Genomic DNA, 21,710 nt, shown 5'->3' on the forward strand with positions numbered 1-21,710 from the left:
GGCCAAAAGAGATTAACCACAAAATTTAATAGGAAAAGCTGGGATATGAGATGTCCATAAAGGCTTTGAAAAGCTCTGACAAATTCCTAAGAATCTAGAAGACCAGGTCAATGTGTAGGTCTGTGCATATGTCTAGGATAGATGCACATGCTTAGAAAAGTCATAGGAAGTAATTAGAAGGCCCTAAACTATCACCTTTGGCTTAACTTGAGGATCCCACAAGAAGGAAGGCTAAGGCAATCAATGACATGCACACAAAGCTCCTCTACAATGCCCAAGAGAGGGGAGAGGAGAAAAGAAGTGATCCATGAGAATCCCAGCTGACTTCTTTACAGAAATGGAAAGGCTGATACTAAAATTCATATAATAATTCATGGGCCCTAGAATAGCCAAAACAATATAAAAAGGAGAACTAGACAACCACACTTTCCAATTTCAAAACAACGACAAATCTACAGTGATGGAGATGATCTGTTACTAGTATAAGGGCAATTCAATGGGGTTTGGAAAGTCTTTTCAACAAATTGTTCTGAGACAACTGGATATTGATATGCAAAAGAAATGTAGTTATATATTTGAAACAGACAGAGAACTCTGTTCTTAACAAGGCCTGCCCTCAGGGAAAACTAGTTAACTGGAGCCTAACATGCTGAGGTATTATCAGAGTCTAAATGACCTGGGGGAAGAGAATACAGTACCCAACTGCAGCCTGCATGTCCTACCTTAGAAAAGCTTACAGTCCAGAGTCAGGCTCACTAAAACACTGAGACCCAATCATGGGAGTGTAGAATGCTTCCCCTTTCCCCTATACCTTACCACTAAATTATTAAGGCCTATTTATAGCAGTTCTTTTTCCCCTAGTACAGTATATTAAACTACCAAGAAAAAAATTACAAGGTGTACCAAAAGGAAAATCACAAATGAAGAGACAGAGCAGTGATCAGAACCGGACATTACAGGGATGCTGGAATTATCTGACTGGAAATTTAAAACAACTATGATTAATATTCAGAGGATTCTTTTTGAATTTATTAAATTTAATAAATTCAAAAAGAATCCTCTGAATATTAATCATAGTTGTTTTAAATTTCCAGTCAGATAATTCCAGCATCCCTGTAATGTCCGGTTCTGATCACTGCTCTGTCTCTTCATTTGTGATTTTCCTTTTGGTACACCTTGTAATTTTTTTCTTGGTAGTTTAATATACTGTACTAGGGGAAAAAGAACTGCTATAAATAGGCCTTAATAATTTAGTGGTAAGGTATAGGGGAAAGGGGAAGCATTCTACACTCCCATGATTGGGTCTCAGTGTTTTAGTGAGCCTGACTCTGGACTGTAAGCTTTTCTAAGGTAGGACATGCAGGCTGCAGTTGGGTACTGTATTCTCTTCCCCCAGGTCATTTAGACTCTGATAATACCTCAGCATGTTAGGCTCCAGTTAACTAGTTTTCCCTGAGGGCAGGCCTTGTTAAGAACAGAGTTCTCTGTCTGTTTCAAATATATAACTACATTTCTTTTGCATATCAATATCCAGTTGTCTCAGAACAATTTGTTGAAAAGACTTTCCAAACCCCATTGAATTGCCCTTATACTAGTAACAGATCATCTCCATCACTGTAGATTTGTCGTTGTTTTGAAATTGGAAAGTGTGGTTGTCTAGTTCTCCTTTTTATATTGTTTTGGCTATTCTAGGGCCCATGAATTATTATATGAATTTTAGTATCAGCCTTTCCATTTCTGTAAAGAAGTCAGCTGGGATTCTCATGGATCACTTCTTTTCTCCTCTCCCCTCTCTTGGGCATTGTAGAGGAGCTTTGTGTGCATGTCATTGATTGCCTTAGCCTTCCTTCTTGTGGGATCCTCAAGTTAAGCCAAAGGTGATAGTTTAGGGCCTTCTAATTACTTCCTATGACTTTTCTAAGCATGTGCATCTATCCTAGACATATGCACAGACCTACACATTGACCTGGTCTTCTAGATTCTTAGGAATTTGTCAGAGCTTTTCAAAGCCTTTATGGACATCTCATATCCCAGCTTTTCCTATTAAATTTTGTGGTTAATCTCTTTTGGCCTTAACAAGCAATTGGGGTCTTCTAGGGAACCACTAGAAGGGTCAAATAATAATAGTGCTTTGGAAGTAAGGCTTTGAAGAAGTTCCAACCCATTTTGTGGCTGCTGTTCACTTCGAATGTGAGCTGTTTTTTTGAAGGCTACCATGGCTCTGGAGAGCCGGGCATGGTACTAGGGCAAATTAAAAGACCAAAAAGTTTACTGTTATTATTGAAGTTCAGCTTAAATAGACACTCTCTGAATTGCTGCAAGCCTTTGGTTATTTTCTAGATTGTGAAGAGGTTGATTCTTACAATGTTGCTAATTTTCTCATTGCTTTTTTTGAAGAAAGAATTTTTGAGGGTCCTGACTGCAATTTCCAGTAATGTACTTAGTTTATTTACTCTTAGCTTGTCCTTTAATTCCCTTCCTCACTCTCTTTTACTGGTATTGTTAAAGGAAGCTCTTTCTGGATTTCTTTGTATTTGAAATATGGGATACTGCCAGTGACATTCACTGCAGCAATATTTACAATAGCACAAGAGTGAAAAAAACCAAATGCCCCAAAATAAATGTTTTTTTAAAAAATGATTCATCTGTATATCCATATGATGGAACGTTGCACAGATACTAACAATCATACATATGAAGTTTATTTTATGACATAGGAAAATGTTATAATATATAGATGGGAAAAGACAGTATAAAATACAGTACATTTAAATTTTTGAAAGTAAGTTTTGTAAAGTAAATAAGCATATGTACCAACAAACTACTGGAAGGAGCTATTTCAAATGGTAGCATTTATTTTTCTGGGTGGTTTTTAAATTATTTGAGTAAAAAATATATATCTTTGTTCTGTATTATGTACCATAAGGTTGTATTAATTATTTTTTGTTATAAAAATAAAATATAATTAATGTGACATATCTGTCCATATTACTGTTTTCGTTCTTGTAAGTTCAATTAAAAATTATATAGTTGTTGAGTTTTAGTGATTTTACATAAACACATATTTGAAGAGATGCTATAAGAATATGCTAATAATCATCCTGGCATTTGGGTTAACAAAAATATATACAAGCTCTTTTAATCCCCACTGTTTATGGAAAGGATTTTTGTTTCATTGGGGTGTAATAGGGTGAATTATTAGGTAGATGAATAATCTGTAGTCTCATTTATTAGCATTTCATATTTTCTTTTTCTTTTTAGGCGCATATTAAGTTTCCTATTGACTACCCATATTCACCACCTACCTTCAGATTCTTGACCAAAATGTGGCACCCCAACATTTATGAGGTAAGAGACATCTATTGTAAATTTCTCTGAAGATTTATATTTTTAGATATCATCCTTTACAATAGCCTTTATATGTCCGTGCTTCAGTAGTTATTCTATAGCCACAAAGGACTATTCATGGCTTCCCACTTTTTGTTAGCAGCCTCTAGTTTAATTGTTCAAAACCGAGGGTAGTTTTATAATAAGTGTATATTATAGTTAATCTAATTAAGGCTTTAAACCTTGGCTAAAATTATAATGCATATGTGTTGACATTTGCATTTTTCAAATTTAGTAGATGAAAGTCATACAAATTTATTCGTGTACCTATCTTCTAGCCTCCATAGCAAGGGTCACCTGTTGCTATGATCAGAGATTCAGCTTTTGGGGGGGATTTATCCTGCTGTATTTGGACTGTAGAGTAATTGAGCCTTTTTTGGAATATATCCAAGGTGAAAATTAGCTTTAGACTAATCTATAAGGATACTAGAATGATGCATTATGTTTCTCAGAATAATACGTCAGGGCCCACTAAAATATTTTTTGAGTTCACTCCTTTACCATTATATAATTTTTTTTTCTTTGCAGTAGAGCTTTGAAATGGTCTCATTTTATTGTAATTGTGGCCCAAGCATTAAAATTGCTTTGTAAAATTTTTAGCCTTAGTCATATAGTCCTTTTTTAAGCCTGGCGGATATTGGGAAGTGAAGTACCTTTGCTCCAGAAACAGCTACATAGCCTTTAAAATGCTTGTTAGCAAGAAATGAAGAACTTACCCAAAGGTCCTGAATTTGGATCTCAAACCTGTATAAATTAGCACGCTGGCGCAGCTTTATCGTTTTTCACAGCCTGCTTTTTTTCTGTAAGGCTTTATCTTCATTTTTCTTTCCTTCTTAAAACAAGACAGATTGGTGCTTAAATGTGATATGTGGTTACATTTTCAGAAATAAGTTCCCAGAATATTTTCTTTTAGTGTATATGGTATTTGACATAATCATAATACAAATAAACAACAGTGGGTACCTTATTCTAGTCTATATCACAGATTTATCCTGCCTAGGAAACTGAGTTCAGGACACAAAGAAATATTTTTATATCCCTGTCCATTTAACAATCAGAAGTTCTTCCCTTCAAAATTATATAGTATATATAGATTTTAGATAGCAAAATTGAGAAGATTCAAGCTTTTGTCTTGCTGTTAAGAACTAATTTTAAAGCCGTATACTCACTTGTTTGCATCTTAGTTATCTAATTCTCAAACTTCACTCAAAAAGAATAAAGGATACAGAGCTCTGGCAGAAGAAAGTGTAGGTAGATAAACTCCCTTTCCACTTGTTTTTTTTTTTTTTTTTTTTTTGCTACTAAGGCTGTTTAGTTCTATATCATAAGATTTAGCATTGGATCATTATTTTAAAAATATTTTTCATATTCATAATAAAAAAATTTAACAAAATAATGCATGCAGATCTTAAAACTATGCAGTCATTTTCCATGTCATAAATATCTTGTTTTTAAAAGAAGTGATAAATCATAGTTAAAAATTATATTTGATGTAGCCAAAGAGTTCGTTAGAGATTCTTCTCACATTAGTTAATTTACTTTTGCTACACTCTGGAAATGGTATCAGAGCTGAACTTTTTTTTTGCCATTTCTGAGATACTTTATTTTTATGGTGACATTAACGAAATCCAATAAGTTTCAGCTGTACACTTTAACAGTAAGGCATATATATATTTACACTGTGTGTTCACCTCCCGTAGTTAGAACTGAACTTTTTGAGGGCCCATGTCACTATTTGTGATTCTAGAGATGGTTGGAGTTCATGGTTCTTGGCTAAAGGAATAATATTATTGGAAATTGTTCCCTACTTACCTGCCTATGGTAGAAACACAATAGATCTCAAATTGCTCTAGTCACCAAAATGTTTACTGCAGAGTTATCTATTCTAAGTACCTAGGGATAAACTGAGAGGAACAATGAGAGTAACACCAACAAAACAAATATACAAAAAGCAAAAGCCTACTCAAATGTCAAAATAAGGGAATTGATGAAAGAGTTTATGTTATACTAACTTCACGAGCACTAAAAATAAATATTATAGACTATCATTGGTAGAAAAAAGTTTATTATGTCAGCTTTTAAAAATCACAAGAGCTTTGGTTACAGTTTTATTAAATACATACACTGGTACATGACTACAGCCTCAGTCTTTTTTGTTGTTGTTGAATAACAGTCTTTTTGCATGTGGTAAGCAATCCATATGTGTTTTGACTGAAACTAAATGTACTCATGGATTAGGTCCTATAATTTAAGTTTACAAACCAAAATATTAAAATTATTGTGGTGAATTCTTCTATCCATATACTGAGGGAGTTATAATTAGGTTGTTATGAAACATTTCAGTTTATATAAACCATAGTTGTTAAAACCAGTGATTGATATTAAAGGTGATTATAGCATCTCTTTGCAGGTTTTAAGCAAGGACTTTTTTTTCTTTTTATGTACTTTAGGTACAGATGTGTCTGAAAACAGTGAGATTTAATTGCTTCTCAGGATTCTTGAATCTTGATTTATCATGTTTATTTCTATTTTGAAATGATTTTTTAGAAGAATAGTGCTACAGTGTTTCTTAACTAAGAAATATATCTTGGAAATTTGTCAAAACATAATATAACAAATGTTTAATTTTTATTTTATTTATTTTTATAATGGTGACATTGGTTAATGAAATCCAGTAAGTTTCAGGTATACAATTCAGCAGTAAGGCATATATATATTGTGTTGTGTGTTCACTACACATAGTTAGATTTCTTTCTTTCACCACATGTTTGACCCCTTTTACCCTATCTACTTCTCCCATCCCTCCTCCCCTTCTACTCTCGGGTGACCACTAGTCTATTGTCCATGTCCATGAGTCTCTGTTTGTCTTGTTTGTTTGTTGCTTTTAGGTTTATATCCCACATATAAGTAATATCATGTGGTTTTCATTTTTTTCTGTCTGGCTCATTTCGCTCAAGCATAATTATCTCGAGGTCCATCCATGTTGTTGCAAATGGCAGTATTTCATCTCTTCTTATGGCCGAGTAGTATTCCATTATATATATGTACCATAGCTTCTTTATCTAGTTGTCTACTGTTGGATACTTCTGTTGCTTCCATGTCCTGGCCACTGTGAATAATGCTGCTGTGAGCATCAGTGTGCAAGTATCTTTTCGGATATGGGTTTTCAAGTCTTTGGGGTAAATATCCAGTGGAGGGATTGCTGGATCATATGGTAGATCAATTCTTAGTTTTTTGAGGACCCTCATTATCATTCTTCGGTTTCTCTCTTCCTTCTGATTTATTTCTAGATTTCTGTCTTCGATATCTCTGATCCTTTCCCTCATTTGGTCGACTCTGTTTCCTAAGCTTGCTATTTCATTTTTCATCTCTTTTAGTGTGTTCTTTATCTCCAAAAGTTCTCTTTGGTTCTGTTTGAGGGTTTCAGTCTCCTTGCTAAAAAATTCATTCTGCTGATCTAGTTATTTTTTCAGTTCCTGGATTGTTGATATGAATTATTTTGGATCTCATTGAGTTTTTTCAGAAGTATCATCCTGAATTCTCTTGTCATTTAGAAGTCACATATTTCGATGTCTTTAAGCTTATTTTTTGGAGATTTTTATCTTTCTTTCTGAGCTGCCTTGTCACCTTCATTGTTCATGCTGTTTAATGGACTATTTCTCTGCCTAGGCATTAATGGAAGCGTATTCTGCCATTTTTTTCCAGGAAGAAGAGTTATGTATAAGTCTTTCTTTAGCCTGCTGCTAAGAAGGAGTTTTTCTTTTGTTTTCCAGTAGTTGGCACCTAAGCCTCTTGGATCCCTGCTTTATATAAAGTGTAAAAAATGCCTTTTTTCCCCCTTATATTCAGTCACGTTCGCTACCCTCAGTCTCAGTCCCTATCTGTGTTAGTGACAGTTTCCATAGCTTTTGCTCAGAATCCCTTGGGGCTCCGCGGTATTCAGTCTTGGAGGATATGGGGAGAGGGCTCATCTGGGTTGGAGGATGGGGGCTGCAGTTCAGCTTGGCATTTTGCAGCCGCGAGTGATAATAGTCAACTGTTGCTTCTCAGCCATCCCTACTTCTCTGCCGTCCCCACTTCTTTGCTTCCTGCCCTGATGCCTAGGCACTGCCACCGGCTGCGTGGAGCTCATAGCTCTCTGGGGCAGGGCTGTTTAGGAAACTTGCCACACCTTCTCTGCTCCCCCTCCTCCTGCTGGGAGCTCTGGCTGACAGAAGCAGCTTCTTTGTTTCTCCCAGTCTACCCCCAACTCCTGGAGTTCTGACCTGTGGTAGCTCTTATTCACAGATCCCTCACTCAGACATACTTGTGAGCCGGTTGGGTGTTTTATGTTGTTTCAGATGTTCAGCTTATTGTTGTTTCAAGGGGAGATATCTAGGGACATCTTTCACTCTGCCATGTTTCTGACGTCTAGAAATGTTTAATTTTTAACACTGATTCCAAATGTGAAGTAAAAGCAGAATTGTTTTCTCACCTATTGATAAGAAAACAAGTTTTGTAGGAATAAAAGAAATTTCATAACTGATATCTTTTTTAATATCATATTTTTTAATATTTACTGAATGTGATATTTGTGTCTTATAGAATGGAGATGTATGCATTTCAATTCTTCATCCACCTGTAGATGACCCACAGAGTGGTGAACTGCCCTCCGAAAGGTGGAATCCTACTCAGAATGTCAGGTAAGGGGTTACTTAAGGAATAATCTGGTTTTTAGGTGTTTCTGAAGATTGGCTATTATCTTTCAACAGGTACAAAAGAATCCTATTTATAATTTGGTTGTTTTGTCTTCCGCTAGAGCTTTAAGTAGCATGTATGCATCATTTTGAAGAGCTGTATTAATGGAGCAGTGATACATATGTTACTCATTTCTCTGTGTTCACCTTGGGAGAATTTTCCTAGTCCGAATTCTTCCTCTGCTGTTATCTTAAGTTCCATCCTGCATCTCTGGATCTCATGATGTCCATATTTGGATTCATTGCTGAATTCTTAGTCTTTACAAATTGAAAATTGACTTCTGTTGTTTTTTCCTTATATATGTGGATGTTTCTTATGATTTGGAAGGCTCATATTTCTTGAGATTTCCTTCGACTATGTATTGATTGATTTCTTGATCTACCTAGATGGATGGATATTTATCATCTGTTTCTTTAGTAGTGTTCTCTATGTGTAGGGGTTGCTCACATAATCCTTAAAATAATTTTGTAAAACTATATATACTATTGCACGTTTTTAAGTGCATCTTCTTACATCACAGATTTTATTTAAAAGTACATTTTTCCTCCTTGCATTCGAGTTTCCATTTACTACCCGTACTGAGTTTTATCCTAATACTTGAAATATTTTTGTTTGATAGCTTTATATTATTTATCCTATATTTTTCTACAACAAAAATCAGTAAGATGTTTTTTTAATTGCTTGTGACAGTAAGGTTCTAGTTAAGCTTATTTTTGTGTTGAATAATTTTACTAATACAGTTGATTAAAAACAATACAAGTATATTATACTTTTAATATATTTTTACTTTTTACATTTAATAATTATTAGAAGTGCATTTTTAATTAGATATCTATTTCCAATTAGTTCATGTATCCATGAATAACGGCATTGCTAGAATGAGACTGAATACAGGTTCAACTTTATATATATCTATGTATGAATAATATACATTATGTGTATATTAGATGAAATGAGTAAGAAACCTTGCTTATGTATCATAGAATAAAATTGTACAGCAGTCAAAACAAATCCTTTTCATTCAAGTTATTTGGCAAAAATCATGTAGTGATCTGTTGTCAGTCTTTTAAAAATAAATTTTGTTATAATTCCTGTACCATACATTCTCAGTTCAGAGGACACTTTCATGTAGAAGGGTCTCTCTCAGGAGTAGAGTAGGATGTTTTCTTATCTACAACCCACTGAAAGGGCAAGGAGCTAGGGACTACCCCAAGCATTGGGTGGCAAAGTAGGCAAGATCAGGGAAAATGCTCTTCCTAGGGCTCCTGTAAACCCCATTCTGAGCCAGGATGATTTTAATTGCTCCCTTGATGTTTGCACATTGGGTCTCATCACACTCTACTTGCCATTTTCATTCTGTGCAAATGATACCTATTTTGTGTGCTTTTTAAATTTCCTTTTTAAACTCAAATGTTCTGATTTTGTGTTTTTCTGTATTTCAATCTGAGATCCTCATTCCTATCATGTGTTCTCAAGGATGTGCCAGTCAGTAGCAGCTCTAGGACTGACTGCACAGCAGGAGCTGCTATATTGTTTGTTGCTTTACCAGCATAAAGAAAAACTACTTGTAAATTGCGACCCATTAAATTACCACATTTACCTAGTCAAAACAGACTTCTTTGCCACAATGGACTCTTGAAATTCTCCCATTTTGAAACATAAGGACTGAGTTTTCACTGAGTGGTCTTCTCGTGTTACTGGTCCATCTTTTGAAATAGTATAAATGAGAGATTAAAAGGACCCAGGTCAAATAGAAGGGTTAGGCACTGGGCTTTACTTCATCACACATCAACTTCCATCAAATTTTGTTCGGCCTGTAAAACCTAAGAATCTCAGTCAATTAGCATCTCTCTCTGCATCTTCATCTATGTATGTGAATGTATGTATTAAGTCAAATAAATTTAGTTTTTTAAGAATGAACCCTTTCTATCTCACATGCTGTATGGAGGGTATGTATATACTGGAGCAAAAGTGCCAATCATTAATTCTGCAAAATTCCAGACTTTTCCTGCTTAGTTTCCAGGCAGACCTGTAAGCCAAGTCATATTTTGTTGTGTGCACTAGGGCCAGTTTTCTGTCCTCTCTACTAAAGTTGTACATGTGGTGATACAGTGGATAACAGAGAAAGGGCAGAACCATATCATTAACTACTGTCTATATATGTTGAAAAGGGGCAAATACAAATATAACTCATTGGTTCATAGATGTCTCCCTTAAATGCTTCTTTAGTTTTGTTGTTTTTTAAACATCTCAGCTCTGTAGAACTTCACAACTTGCTAGCTTGCTGTTAATGTGTATGTCTGTGTGTAATTAGTTGGTCTTTATTTTCCTTGGGTGTTTTTATTGTTCACAAACTTACATTTTATTCAAAAGAAGACAGCTAAATAAAATACTAAAGCGGGCAAAAGGATCTGAAACATGAACCTGAAGACTACATAAAACGTAGTGCTTTTGCCTATCTTTTTGTATTTACTTTCTCCTTTTAATGTTTTTCTATCTTGGCCCAGATCCTGTCCTGAAAACTCCTATCCATAGTCCCTTGCCCTGGCTTAAAGTGGGGGCAGAGGGAGCACATTTATCTCTAACTCTGGGAATGGTGGTGGTCATGGCAATTGTACAGTAAGTTAAAAACACTTAAGAACTCTTTGTCTCTCATTTTTTATCACAAATCCTTACTAGTTTAGGACTGCTCTTTATTGTAACACATGTTAAACACACCACTGAATTTGGACAGCTAGACCAGTTCCTCTCTACCTACAATGGAGGAGGACAGTGAAGTTCTTCTTTATGGGAGCTGCGAGTCCAGGGGTGGGTGCTTGGAGTCTGTTCCAAAAAATTTATGTACTAATCCAAAAAATTTGTGTCCAAGTGCCACAAGATTGTCTAAATGGACAAATGCAACTCTATGGTACTGCTAAACCCCAGAGCTTCATGTGGAACTGTGAACTTATATGGAAAAAAAATTAGACTAAGAGTGTTCATTTTCCTGATCCTTTCTCTCTTTGTTCATGATTGCAGGAAACCAATCCCTTCAATGGGTTTGAATAACCTCTTTACTGGGGGATATTAATTTGGTCTCTTTTGGCGGATGTTAATTTGATAGTTTTATTATTATTTCACCTGTTGTTAACCCTCTCCAACTTCGGTTTTTCTTCTGAAAAAAAATAAAATAAAAATTTTAATAAAACACTGAAACTAACAAAAACAAAAGATGGCAACAACAGAAAGAGCATGTTTTGTCCATTCTGCCAGTATTGTCTTAGCAGTTAATTTTTCCATTGTATAAAAATAGAATTAATAACACTTACCTTGCAGAGTTATTTACCATGCTAAAGCTGTACTGCCTGTGTCAAATTATTTTGGTACAAGTGCTAGACAATTTAAACTGTGTATGACATTTTCTCCAAACCTTTTCAGTCATGGTACATAGAAAAGATGAAATGTTAGTAATTTTAGATTACAATGTAGTAAACTGATGGTGCCCCTTTGGCCAGTAGTTGATGTTCCAGAGGCTCAAGTTGTCCCAAGTTTAACCCACCCAACTGCCCCAGGGAATCAATTTAGGTATAATTTACCTGTAACCCATCCACAACATACTGGTTTGGAAATTTTGAATAGGATGTTGCTTTTGAATTGCATCAGTAAAATCTCAATTCTGCTTTGCTCTGTTTTAGCCTTATTAGGCAAGCCCTTATCACTGGGTGAAAAAGACAGCCACCTGCTCTAGACGTTCCATAATCTCACTTGTCAGTTTAATCAAGAATAAAAAATTACCTTTCTGCTGTTAGTTTAGAACCATCATAGTGACCACCAGGGTTCTGATTGCCCCAGCTTATGTCACATGCATATCCCCAAACCTATCATCGTCATCATCATAAGATAATGGAATCCTTTGGCCAGCATTTGGTGATATGTCTACTGCTGTGGGTATAGGTAGGTTGTTTGTATGAAGGTGTGGCATGATGGTAAGGGAAGAGTAATGGATTCCCCAAACAAAAAAACATATATATTCTGCTTTCCAGATGAAAATGAAAATGTCCTGGGTTAACTATTATTGTCAGTCCACTAGAGTACCTGATGCTTCTAAAGCATCATGGATTTCAGTTAGGAACAAATGATAAAGTAAGTTCTTGTTTTGGTAGAAATGGATGGTTCACCATTTTTCAAAAAAAAATTGTATTTCCCAATATAGTATTTTAATAATGTACACAAGATGTAAGAAAAATGAACTTGGTGAAACTCATGGGGAAAGTTTCTTAATTAATGGTTCATCTGGACGTGTGACTAAACTTAACCTAGTATTGAAAATTCAGTTCCTCAGTTGCACGGGCTACCTTGCAGAATACTCAATGGCCACATGTGGCCATAGTGGTTACCACATTGGATAAAAGATTATACATTTCCATCATCACAAAGTTGTAAGTATACAGCACTGATCTAGACCATTAAAGCTGTTTCCCTTTATACCACACTTTGTCCTTATCTTTATTTAACAGGTTTTGTACGTTTTCTTCTGAAGCAACCCTTATAGAATTTCTTACCCATATTTTTCTTTTGCTTCTAAGATGTTGTGTCTGTCCATTTCCCATTGTTGGCAGTGATGAGCTTCTTTGAGTATTTTAAATGTAATTTTTGGAGAAATCCAGAAGGATCTTGGCAGGAGGGGCAAGGAATTATTATCCTAATAGGTCGTGTGTGTGTGTGTGTGTGTGAGAGAGAGAGAGAGAGAGAGAGATTGAGATTGAGATTATAACTAAATGGGAAAGTTTTGAAAGTGCTTTTGTCATAATTTTATATCATCACATAACAGAAACTCTACCCTTTTTAGGAATAGGTTTCATCAGATGAAACATCTGATTGCCTGGTACCCTCCCTTTATTTTTGGCTTGGGGCCAGGAGCAAAAGGCTATTTTGCAACAACACAATCTGTAACCTTGCACCAGTAAGAAAAGGTAGAGAAATTTAATTTTTTCCTCCCATTTTTTTCCTTACACACACATAACTTTTAGGGGAAAAGAAACTTGAGAATAATTTGGAATATTTTGGGGAGCCTGTTGTGCTCTTTTGGTTAATTTATCTAACAGGAAATTTATTCCCTGTGATTAAGATGACTAGTTTTTATCTGTGGATGAAAACTGCCTGCTTATATCTCCCACAAGACCTATTATAAGCCCTTGGAGATCAGGCGATGGCATCTAATTTGTTCGCTGTTGTACATCCGACATCTCACTTGGTGCCTCTGGCATCTAGGTGCATAGTAAAAAGATTTCTATTATTCAAAGACTAGTTCTTTTTCTTCATTCTCCTGCTTACCTCTCTCTTCCTTCCCTTAAAAAGATGGAAAAATACTTGTATGTAATACTGCTTCTTAGATCTTCTAAGTAGTCATGTATAGAAATTGGATGTATAAAGTAGCATCATTTTTATCCTTTCCCATCTCCCATGAAAAGATTGCCTTGAAGCTAAATACTTTTTACTTTTCTTCCTATTAAACTTGTAACTTTAAAATGTTATTAAAAAAGCTTCAGACCTCTACTTTTTGCAGATTGGAACATGTAGCCAATGGGATGGTGCCTTCTAGAGTTTTATGCCCTGCAACAAGATCCTATGCTAGACTCACATCTTTCTTCTGCTTTTGTCTCCCAGTTAGCTGAGTACTGAAAATAAAATTTATGATACTCTTTCCATTTCCCTAAGGTCTCAAAATATTATAGTCTTAAATTTAAAAGAATAATTTTTGAATCCTATGAATATTGGGTATTTGCATCTGACCCTTTTTTCCTGTTTCTAGGACTATCCTGTTAAGTGTAATCTCATTGCTTAATGAGCCCAACACCTTCTCCCCAGCCAATGTGGATGCTTCGGTTATGTTCAGGAAATGGAGGGACAGTAAAGGAAAAGACAAAGAATACGCTGAAATCATTAGGTAAGACGCTTTGTTTTGTGTTTAATTACTTCACATCTTTATACTTGGAACCAAGGTTATAGCCTAGAACCATAAGTATAAATTGAACTTCAGCGTCTACTCTCAATTAGATTTATTGTCTAGAAAGAGATTTGTGCCAGAGCGTAGGAGTTTGTTTGGAGAGACCACATAACATAAGACAGTACTGCAGCAGCTCTGATTTCCTGGGAACCAGAACTTCTGGGTTCTGGGTCAGTCAAGTTTGTAAACTCTCCCTTCTTATCATTTTTGGGATGAACACACTATGGACTTTCAACATGTTTGTTAAGTCTAGCAAGCACCCAAGGTACTTAAGACATTTCAGGTATTTTTGTTCTCAAAATTTTTATTAATGAAGCCCTGTTCATTGGCCTTTTTGACAATAGCAGCAGTATCTTCTGGGTATCATCATCATCACCAACATTGGTATATGGTTTAAAAGAATCCTAGAATAAGAATTAGGAGACTTGGAATCTACTCCTAGCTCTGCCACACTTCATGTGACCATTTTATCAGTTAAGTTTTTGGGTCTTTAGTGTTTCCATCTGTGTAAAAGGAAAAAAGTAGAAGACAGTAGGCTCTTGGTCATGTCCTGAGTAGGACATAAGGTTTTCATTACAGTACCCAAGAACTGATACTTGAATTGCAGTATGAAATTCAATTCTCCCTTAATAGTTAATTTTTATACCCTTTAAAAATAGAGTTCCTTCATCTCTGCAGTTTAGTAAGCACTTGAATTTATACAAAATGTCCCTTTTTAAATCTAGTCAGCATGATACAAATGAAAATCATCAAAAGAAAAAGTAGGTAGTGGTAAGTAGGATAATGTGATGGAGCAATGAGATGGCTGCTCTAAATTGGGTTGTCAGAACAGGCCTCCTCTAAGGTGAGATTTAAGTTCAGAGCTAAGTGATGTGAAGTGTGATCCCTTGTGATATTTATTTAAAAAAAAAAAAAAAAAACTTGCAGAGAAATGCATGTTATCTGATTGAAAACTGCTAATCTATATTATTCAGCTAAGTTTTCTGACTGGAAACACCTTTAGATATTCCCCTGCCTAATCCATAACCATTCAGTAAGATCATAAGGATAGAATCTGGATGTCTGTGTTTTGTTTTTATCAGCCACCTAGGTGACTGGTGTACACCAAAGATTGAAGATAATTAGTATAAATAGTAAGGACCTATAGAAATTTAGAAGAGCAGGAGTGGATTGAGGATTGGAAGATGGGAATGCTTCATAAAAGGAGCCTGATGTACAAGGAAAGGAAGGATTTAGTAAGTGAAGGATGCATAACTATTCCCAAGGTACTTGTATTCTTCCTATTTCTTAATAGTTTATCTCATTCTTTCTTTCAACATTTATTATGCACCAGCTTTGTGTCAGGCACTCTGCTAAGCCACTAATAGTTTTTCTTCCTGGAGAGCGCACACTTTACTTAGCAAGCATTTGTAAACAAATGACCATGTAATGAAAGTACAACTATAGAAGCTTAAACATGAGATACAATGGAAAGAATATATAATGCTGTGGCATTCCTTAGAGAGAATGCCTGATAAATAAGAATTTTTCAGGTAAAAAAGGAAGGAAAAAGCCTCTTCAGGGAGAAACATGTTTGCTAACACAGGTGTATGACAGCATGTCTTGTCAAAAGAATCGTAAATACTTTTACATAAATCTGAGGTGATTTGAGATCCACTGTCTTTAAACTCCCTTCAAAAGGTCATTAAGTGTCCTTCAGAACAGTACCTGACAGGCTGAGAGCCTTTGGTGTAGTGGAGGGTGTCAGATGCTTTCAGGCAAGTACTAAAGTTCAGAAATTTGAATCAGTATTTTAAAAGGCCAATTATAAATCCATCTTCAAGACAGAGACTTACATAAACTATTCTCCCTTCAGAAAACAGGTTTCAGCCACTAAAGCCGAAGCAGAAAAAGATGGAGTAAAAGTCCCTACAACCCTGGCGGAATACTGCATCAAAACTAAAGTGCCTTCCAATGACAACAGCTCAGATTTGCTTTATGACGACTTGTACGACGATGACATTGATGATGAAGATGAGGAGGAAGAAGATGCCGACTGTTATGATGATGATGATTCTGGGAATGAGGAGTCGTGACGTGTTCCTTCGATGCCCCTGTACTGCCCTGCCGTCTCAGGCCAAAGGGAGGGGAGCAAGTAGGGACCTAGCAGTGGCCCCTCAGCAAAAACCTATCACAGGGGGTGGGGAAAACAAACACGGCTCCTGCTGACTCCCCTTATGGATCTCAGTTTGCTCCTTTTTATGGACCTCTTAATGGAGAGAAGGTAATCCTCTACAGAAATGTCCGAATTCTTGCATTCTTTACCCTTCCATCACTGTATTGATTCTTTTTTTCTTTAAACACAAACCCCTGCCTCACTTCATCTCTACAAAGTGTTCACAGCAAAACACGTTTGATCTGTCTTTAGATTCTTGAAGAATAGTCTTTCATCAAGACGTTAATGTGTTTAAAGCTGAGAACCCATTGGGAGTTCACAAGTGCTGCATATGCTGGGTAGCAAAAGAAAATGGAAAAAAAAAAATCCCACAAAACAAACTTAAAAAAATTTTGCCAAGGTTTAGCTGCTCCATTTACATTAGTGTGTGTGCATTTGTTCAACCCCATGGTGGTGAATTTTGTTTCTTTCTTGTTCTTAAGTCTGGGGTACAGTGGGCGTCAGGGACTTTGTGCTAAGCCTGATGAAATGTGTTCCTAAGGGCACAGAGCCCCTTCAGCTTCCAGGAAATCATAATAACAGAGGCCTCAGCTACTCTGAGGAGAGAAATCAGATTTTGTTTTTTGAAATCGATTGGGATATAAAGTCTGAAATAAATATTCATACTTTACATAGAACTGAGCACTTGATTGCTATTTATTTTAAAAGGCAGAATTGTTCTCCCCCTCCCCCAAGGGAGTGGGGGAGAGAGTGGGGATTAGTGTGTGTGGAGTCTTAGTGATGGCAACAAAGAGCTAAAACTAACTTTGCCAAGTTTGGTTGATGCTGCTGGGGGGGGCGGGGGGGGGGAGTCAAAACTACTGGTGATCACTGTTGGGAGAGAAAACATCTATTTTATATATTTAACAAGGCCTTTCCCGCTATACTTTCACCATGAGGATTTTTTTTTTAAGTAGCCAGTTTTAAGTACTCAGTATTAATACTAGGTGCATGTGTTAAGATTTTGGTTTTCATTGAGCTAGTGATAACTGTGGATTTATATGTGAGACATGAGTGACCGGTTACCTTTCCTCAGTGGATGTGACCTGGACTTTTTCTCTCCTTTCAATGTGCTCTGGCTGTGGAGTTCAAGTAGAAGTTGTGCATGGAGCTTGCCCTGGGCTTCTCTGATTCTTCTGGCAGGGCCGAGGGAGTTGGCTGCAGGTAGTGTCTGGGCAACACTAGATCTTCCTGCCGTGCAATTGCTGCAGCTTTAATTTCCCCAGTCTGAATCATGTGTTACTTCAATCAATACTAAGATCCATCCGCCTTCACCAACCAGATACTTCAGAACTTGGCAGTGATTTTTGTTTCTTATGGGAGCAGGGCCAGTTCATCGGAGGGCAGTGTTCTTTCAGTGGGGAAAATCATTATGCAAAAATAGGTTTTAGAAGGAAAATACAGCAAAGACTGACTACAATCCTACTTCGTATCCCTGCGCACTAGTGTCAACTCCTTTCTTCAGATCTTATAGCTCAGAAAGAGCAAAAGGTTTGATGAGGGACAGGGTAGGATGGATCCTAGGACAGAGTAGGTGATGCTTGCTTCCTTAGCTTCTCCTTCCTTTCTGATCTCAGGGTTTTCATTCACTCTTCAAACTCTCCAAACGTTTGCTGACTAATTCCCAGTGACCCTCTCTGGCCTCTATAAAATTGGTCTGGTATTGAGAACATTTAACGTGCTATGGTTCATATGGGATGTTGTTTAGCCTGGTCCCAGAATATATCCAATCCCCAAGGGGCCAGGGCTACTTGTACCCCTGAATCTAGTAACCCCATATTCAGAAAACAGAGCAGTTATTTGTGTGACATAACACTGACTGCACACTCTCAGAGAAGGATGTCGGAACTAGCTTTTTACTCCCCACGCTTAAGTAATGCTTCCAAATAACTGGCAATCTTCTGGAGCCCAGTCTCATAATGCTCTGATAGATATCTCACCACCCCACCCTGTGACACACACACAGTTTACAGGCAGTACTTTGGTCTTACTCTATTGGAGTCCTAAAATTAAGATTTTCTTTACCCTTACTGCTAAAGCATTTCTCTCCCAGGGCAGGCCAGGCACCTTGGCATTGTGGGAGGTGCTATGCTGCTCAGCCCCGTCCCATTAGGCCCTGTTGGCCTCTGTTGCACATTGACTCAGGGAGCCAGAGAGCCAGGTGGTCATACCTCTCAGCCCTTTTGGGTGTTACTATTGAGGGCTGGGTTTGCCTCTGATAAGAGTACAATCAGTTCCAGAAAAGACTGCGGTGTGTTTATTTGCCAACAGGTGGACATTCAGATAGTTCACACTAACCTGTAAAACCCAGATACTGGTTCCAGAGCTCTGTCCTGAGAACACAAGGAAACTTGAGCATGTAACTTTTTTATTTTTAGGAGTGGAGATCTCAGGCTCAGGCCAGAACCTTAAGAATACAGTTGTGCTGATCGTTTGGTCAAAATCCTGCATTTTAAGATTCCTTTTGATTCTAGTGGAGACCTCTCTGGGTGCTCTTCAGGTCTGTGTTTTTTTTGAGGCTGGGTGGAGAAAGTATATTATCATGATTCCGTTGTTGCTTCTCAGAGTCTTCCCCTTTTTATTTCATATCATTCCAGAGTTCTTTTCTATTAGCCAAACTTTTTTTTGTAGTCCCTTCTTTTCTCTTAATTATTTGCTTCTTTATTTGCTGGTTTCCTTATTTTGGGGACATATATACAGAGATTGAAGGGGGAAATGTGTAGTTCTCCACTGAAAATTAACTCTCCACCCCTCCCATCCTGATAAAAGTTTACATTTACAAAAAGATTCAGATGCAATTTTCAACTATTCTGAAACCAGCAGGACACACCTGACTTTAATAGTTTTCTTAGCTGAAATTGTAGATGTTTTTCTTCAGTTTAACTTATGAGAAAAGATTATCTGATGCATTTTGTGTTGAACTTCCCCTTTAGTGGTTTATTTTGTCTTTTTCTGCCCATCTGTCTACTAATAAAATGTGAAATAAAATATACCTGTATTGCTACTTCCCCATGGGATGACCCTCTTCTTTTTTTTCTCGTGTTAAAACTAAAAGATGGTCTCAGTATTTCCACTTTTCCCTTGCAGATTATGCCCAGGACTCAGCTGAAAAATTAAACAACAACAACAAAAAAAAACCAGATCTTGTTGGACCTGCCTTTTATGACATTCTGCTCACCTTGCAGAACAATCATCCTCAGTCCTTATTAACTTTTAAGAAAGGCTATTAAGTATACAGCCTTTTTGTTAACCTTAATTCTGAAATAGGGTACAAACTTCCAATACAAGTAGGTCACTGGAAGGGGATGGAGGGGTAATCCACTGCCCTCCTTAGGGATATGTTTTCACTGTCACTATCTTCTGAACTTCCTGCTGCTAAAAGCAGAGATCAGGCAGATCACATAGTTTAAAAGTTCCTATTTCGTTTTCAGTTGTGGATTCTTACCTTTTTTTCTGGTCAGGATCCCAAGCTGTGGCTTAACAGCAGTACATGTCCCATCTGATGAAAGGACCATTAATTTTAGAAGCGAAAGAAAAGGTAAAGACTGGGACCCTGGGCTGATTCTGGCATACCTACATGACCAATACTTGACTTGAAGCTACTACACTCATTTTGTTTGCTTATTTAGCCTAGTCTTATTTAGGACTGAGATAAGAGGCTATCTATCATGCCTCAGGCAAACACCTCCAGGCCTGAGCTGCCTTGTCAGATTGGAGCAGTTGTGCCACCGATAAGTGGGGAGACTAGCCTCCTGCCAGACACATAGGCCCTGGCTCCTCCCTGACTGGTGGCCTAGGAGGAGGAGGAACTGGACTAGCTTAGGGGAAGTCAGAATTCTGGTCCCAGATGAATGGTTACATGGGGCTCTCTGGAGTTGAGACTTAGCCCAGGACCCACTTTCCTACTTTATACTACCTGGACTCACTAGTTACCTATTCCACCACAACAACCCCTTCAATGTCAATGAAGGTTGTATTTGGTTGATGAAGAGCAAATGTTCAGCTGTTCAAACTCACAGGCCTAGAACCGTGCTCGCAGTTCTTACCTTTGCTCCTTTGAAAAAGAAATTACCCTGCCCTGGTATTCCTGTTGACCGGGCCCTGTAAGAGACTGCCTAGCCCGTAAGTTTGTTATGGAGCTGCAAGAAAAGCAAAGTTAACTTTGATAAGCACTGTGGACTATCAGGAGGGTTTGCTGTCTTTTCAGCTGTATCATTTACTTTTTCACTCTGTGGATGCTGTTTGGGACCAAGGCAAGCAAGGGGCCCAGCAAAGAAAGGATATTAATTTAAGCCCTCATAACCTGCTATCAGACCGACCACATGAGCTCTGCTTCAGCCCTCTGAAGTCCAAGAGTCCCTGGAACCATAATTGAGACAGCCTCCGCCCTGAGCTATTCTTTAGTCAGACCACACAGAGACCGTGCATGCTCTCAGAATTTTATTAGGTGGAGTTTGGGCAAAAGAGAAAACCCCTGAAGCAGTCGCCCACCTGGTTCAGGACAACTGGAATAAAGGAGCCTTTGCATGGAGACGTGCTCTCATGGAGCATATCTTTGATTTTTTTAAAAGCGGAACTGACTGGCTGAACATCTCTGAGCACAAATTCAGATTATTAAAATGGCAGCCAGATGAAGGCAAGTCTCTGGGGACAACACCAGACCAGAAGCAGATGCTCCTGCTCTACATGAAGACAGACAGGTGCCACTTTCATGTTGAGCAGGGGGGATATCTCTGCTATTCCCAGATTAAGATTTGGCAGAAAGGGGACATGACAAATGACAAGAGGACCAGTTTCTCAAAAAGAGAGGGCTAGGATAAAGTAATTACACAGGGACGAAAACTCAAATAATGGTTTACAAGGGCGCGAGATAAGTCGTGATTCTTCATTGGTACCTGACCCCATTACCCAGCTGCCTTAAACCAGCCCTTCCAGACACTGCCCCTAGCAGCTTGCTGGCTGAGGGGCTCTGTAGAAGGCCTGAAGGCAGAAGTGGGGAGGGGCCTTATTTTGCTACAATGAGAAGGAGCTTGAGTGGGGAGAACAGACCTAAGAGTAGCAGCTGTACCCCCCTCTAGCCAACCCCCTCCCCCAAGACTTCTATCACATTTACAAATACATACATAAATACATTACATACAATAGCGAGTCTGGGAGGCAGGCTCCCCACAGAGGCTCGGCTGACACAGTTACACGTCTCAGGAATTCTAGGAAAGGGAACTGGGCTCCCAGAACTGGGCTCCAGGTGTTCTCCTGCCCAGGGTAAGCCCCGCCTCAGCCCACCCCTCTCTTCAGGGTTCAGTTTGTCCAGTATGGAGAGTTGCCGTAGGCAGGTTTGGAGGCTTGCGACTTGGGCTGCAGGGAGCTGGGCTGGCTGCGTTGACCCGAGCCACTCTGAGGAGGAGA

General features: G+C 37.8%; 2 protein-coding genes across 12 annotated transcripts in view; one reads left to right on the forward strand and one right to left on the reverse strand.

The window, feature by feature from the left end:
- Positions 1 to 16,942, forward strand: part of UBE2R2 (ubiquitin conjugating enzyme E2 R2) — an 86,205-nt gene extending 69,263 nt beyond the window's left edge. Inside the window, exons 2-5 of the mRNA XM_011381405.2 lie at positions 3,262 to 3,348; positions 7,972 to 8,069; positions 13,916 to 14,050; positions 15,966 to 16,942. Coding sequence (XP_011379707.1) covers positions 3,262 to 3,348; positions 7,972 to 8,069; positions 13,916 to 14,050; positions 15,966 to 16,185 — 540 coding nt within the window. The 3' untranslated portion in view covers positions 16,186 to 16,942. The remainder of the gene's footprint in view (positions 1 to 3,261; positions 3,349 to 7,971; positions 8,070 to 13,915; positions 14,051 to 15,965) is intronic.
- Positions 16,943 to 18,655: 1,713 nt separating this feature from the next.
- UBAP2 (ubiquitin associated protein 2) overlaps positions 18,656 to 21,710 on the reverse strand; it is a 95,530-nt gene continuing 92,475 nt past the window's right edge. For 7 of the 11 annotated variants that reach the window (XM_023524046.1, XM_023524048.1, XM_023524044.1 and 4 more), the window contains one exon: positions 20,730 to 21,698. In XM_023524046.1, coding sequence (XP_023379814.1) covers positions 21,603 to 21,698 — 96 coding nt within the window. In that variant the 3' untranslated portion in view covers positions 20,730 to 21,602. Of the gene's footprint in view, positions 20,444 to 20,729; positions 21,699 to 21,710 lie in introns of those variants that run through there. The other 4 variants (XR_002777469.1, XR_002777470.1, XR_002777468.1 and 1 more) reach the window with 4 other exon arrangements.

Source organism: Pteropus vampyrus, unplaced genomic scaffold (assembly GCF_000151845.1).
Source record: "Pteropus vampyrus isolate Shadow unplaced genomic scaffold, Pvam_2.0 Scaffold436, whole genome shotgun sequence".
In the NCBI taxonomy this organism is placed as follows: domain Eukaryota; kingdom Metazoa; phylum Chordata; class Mammalia; order Chiroptera; family Pteropodidae; genus Pteropus; species Pteropus vampyrus.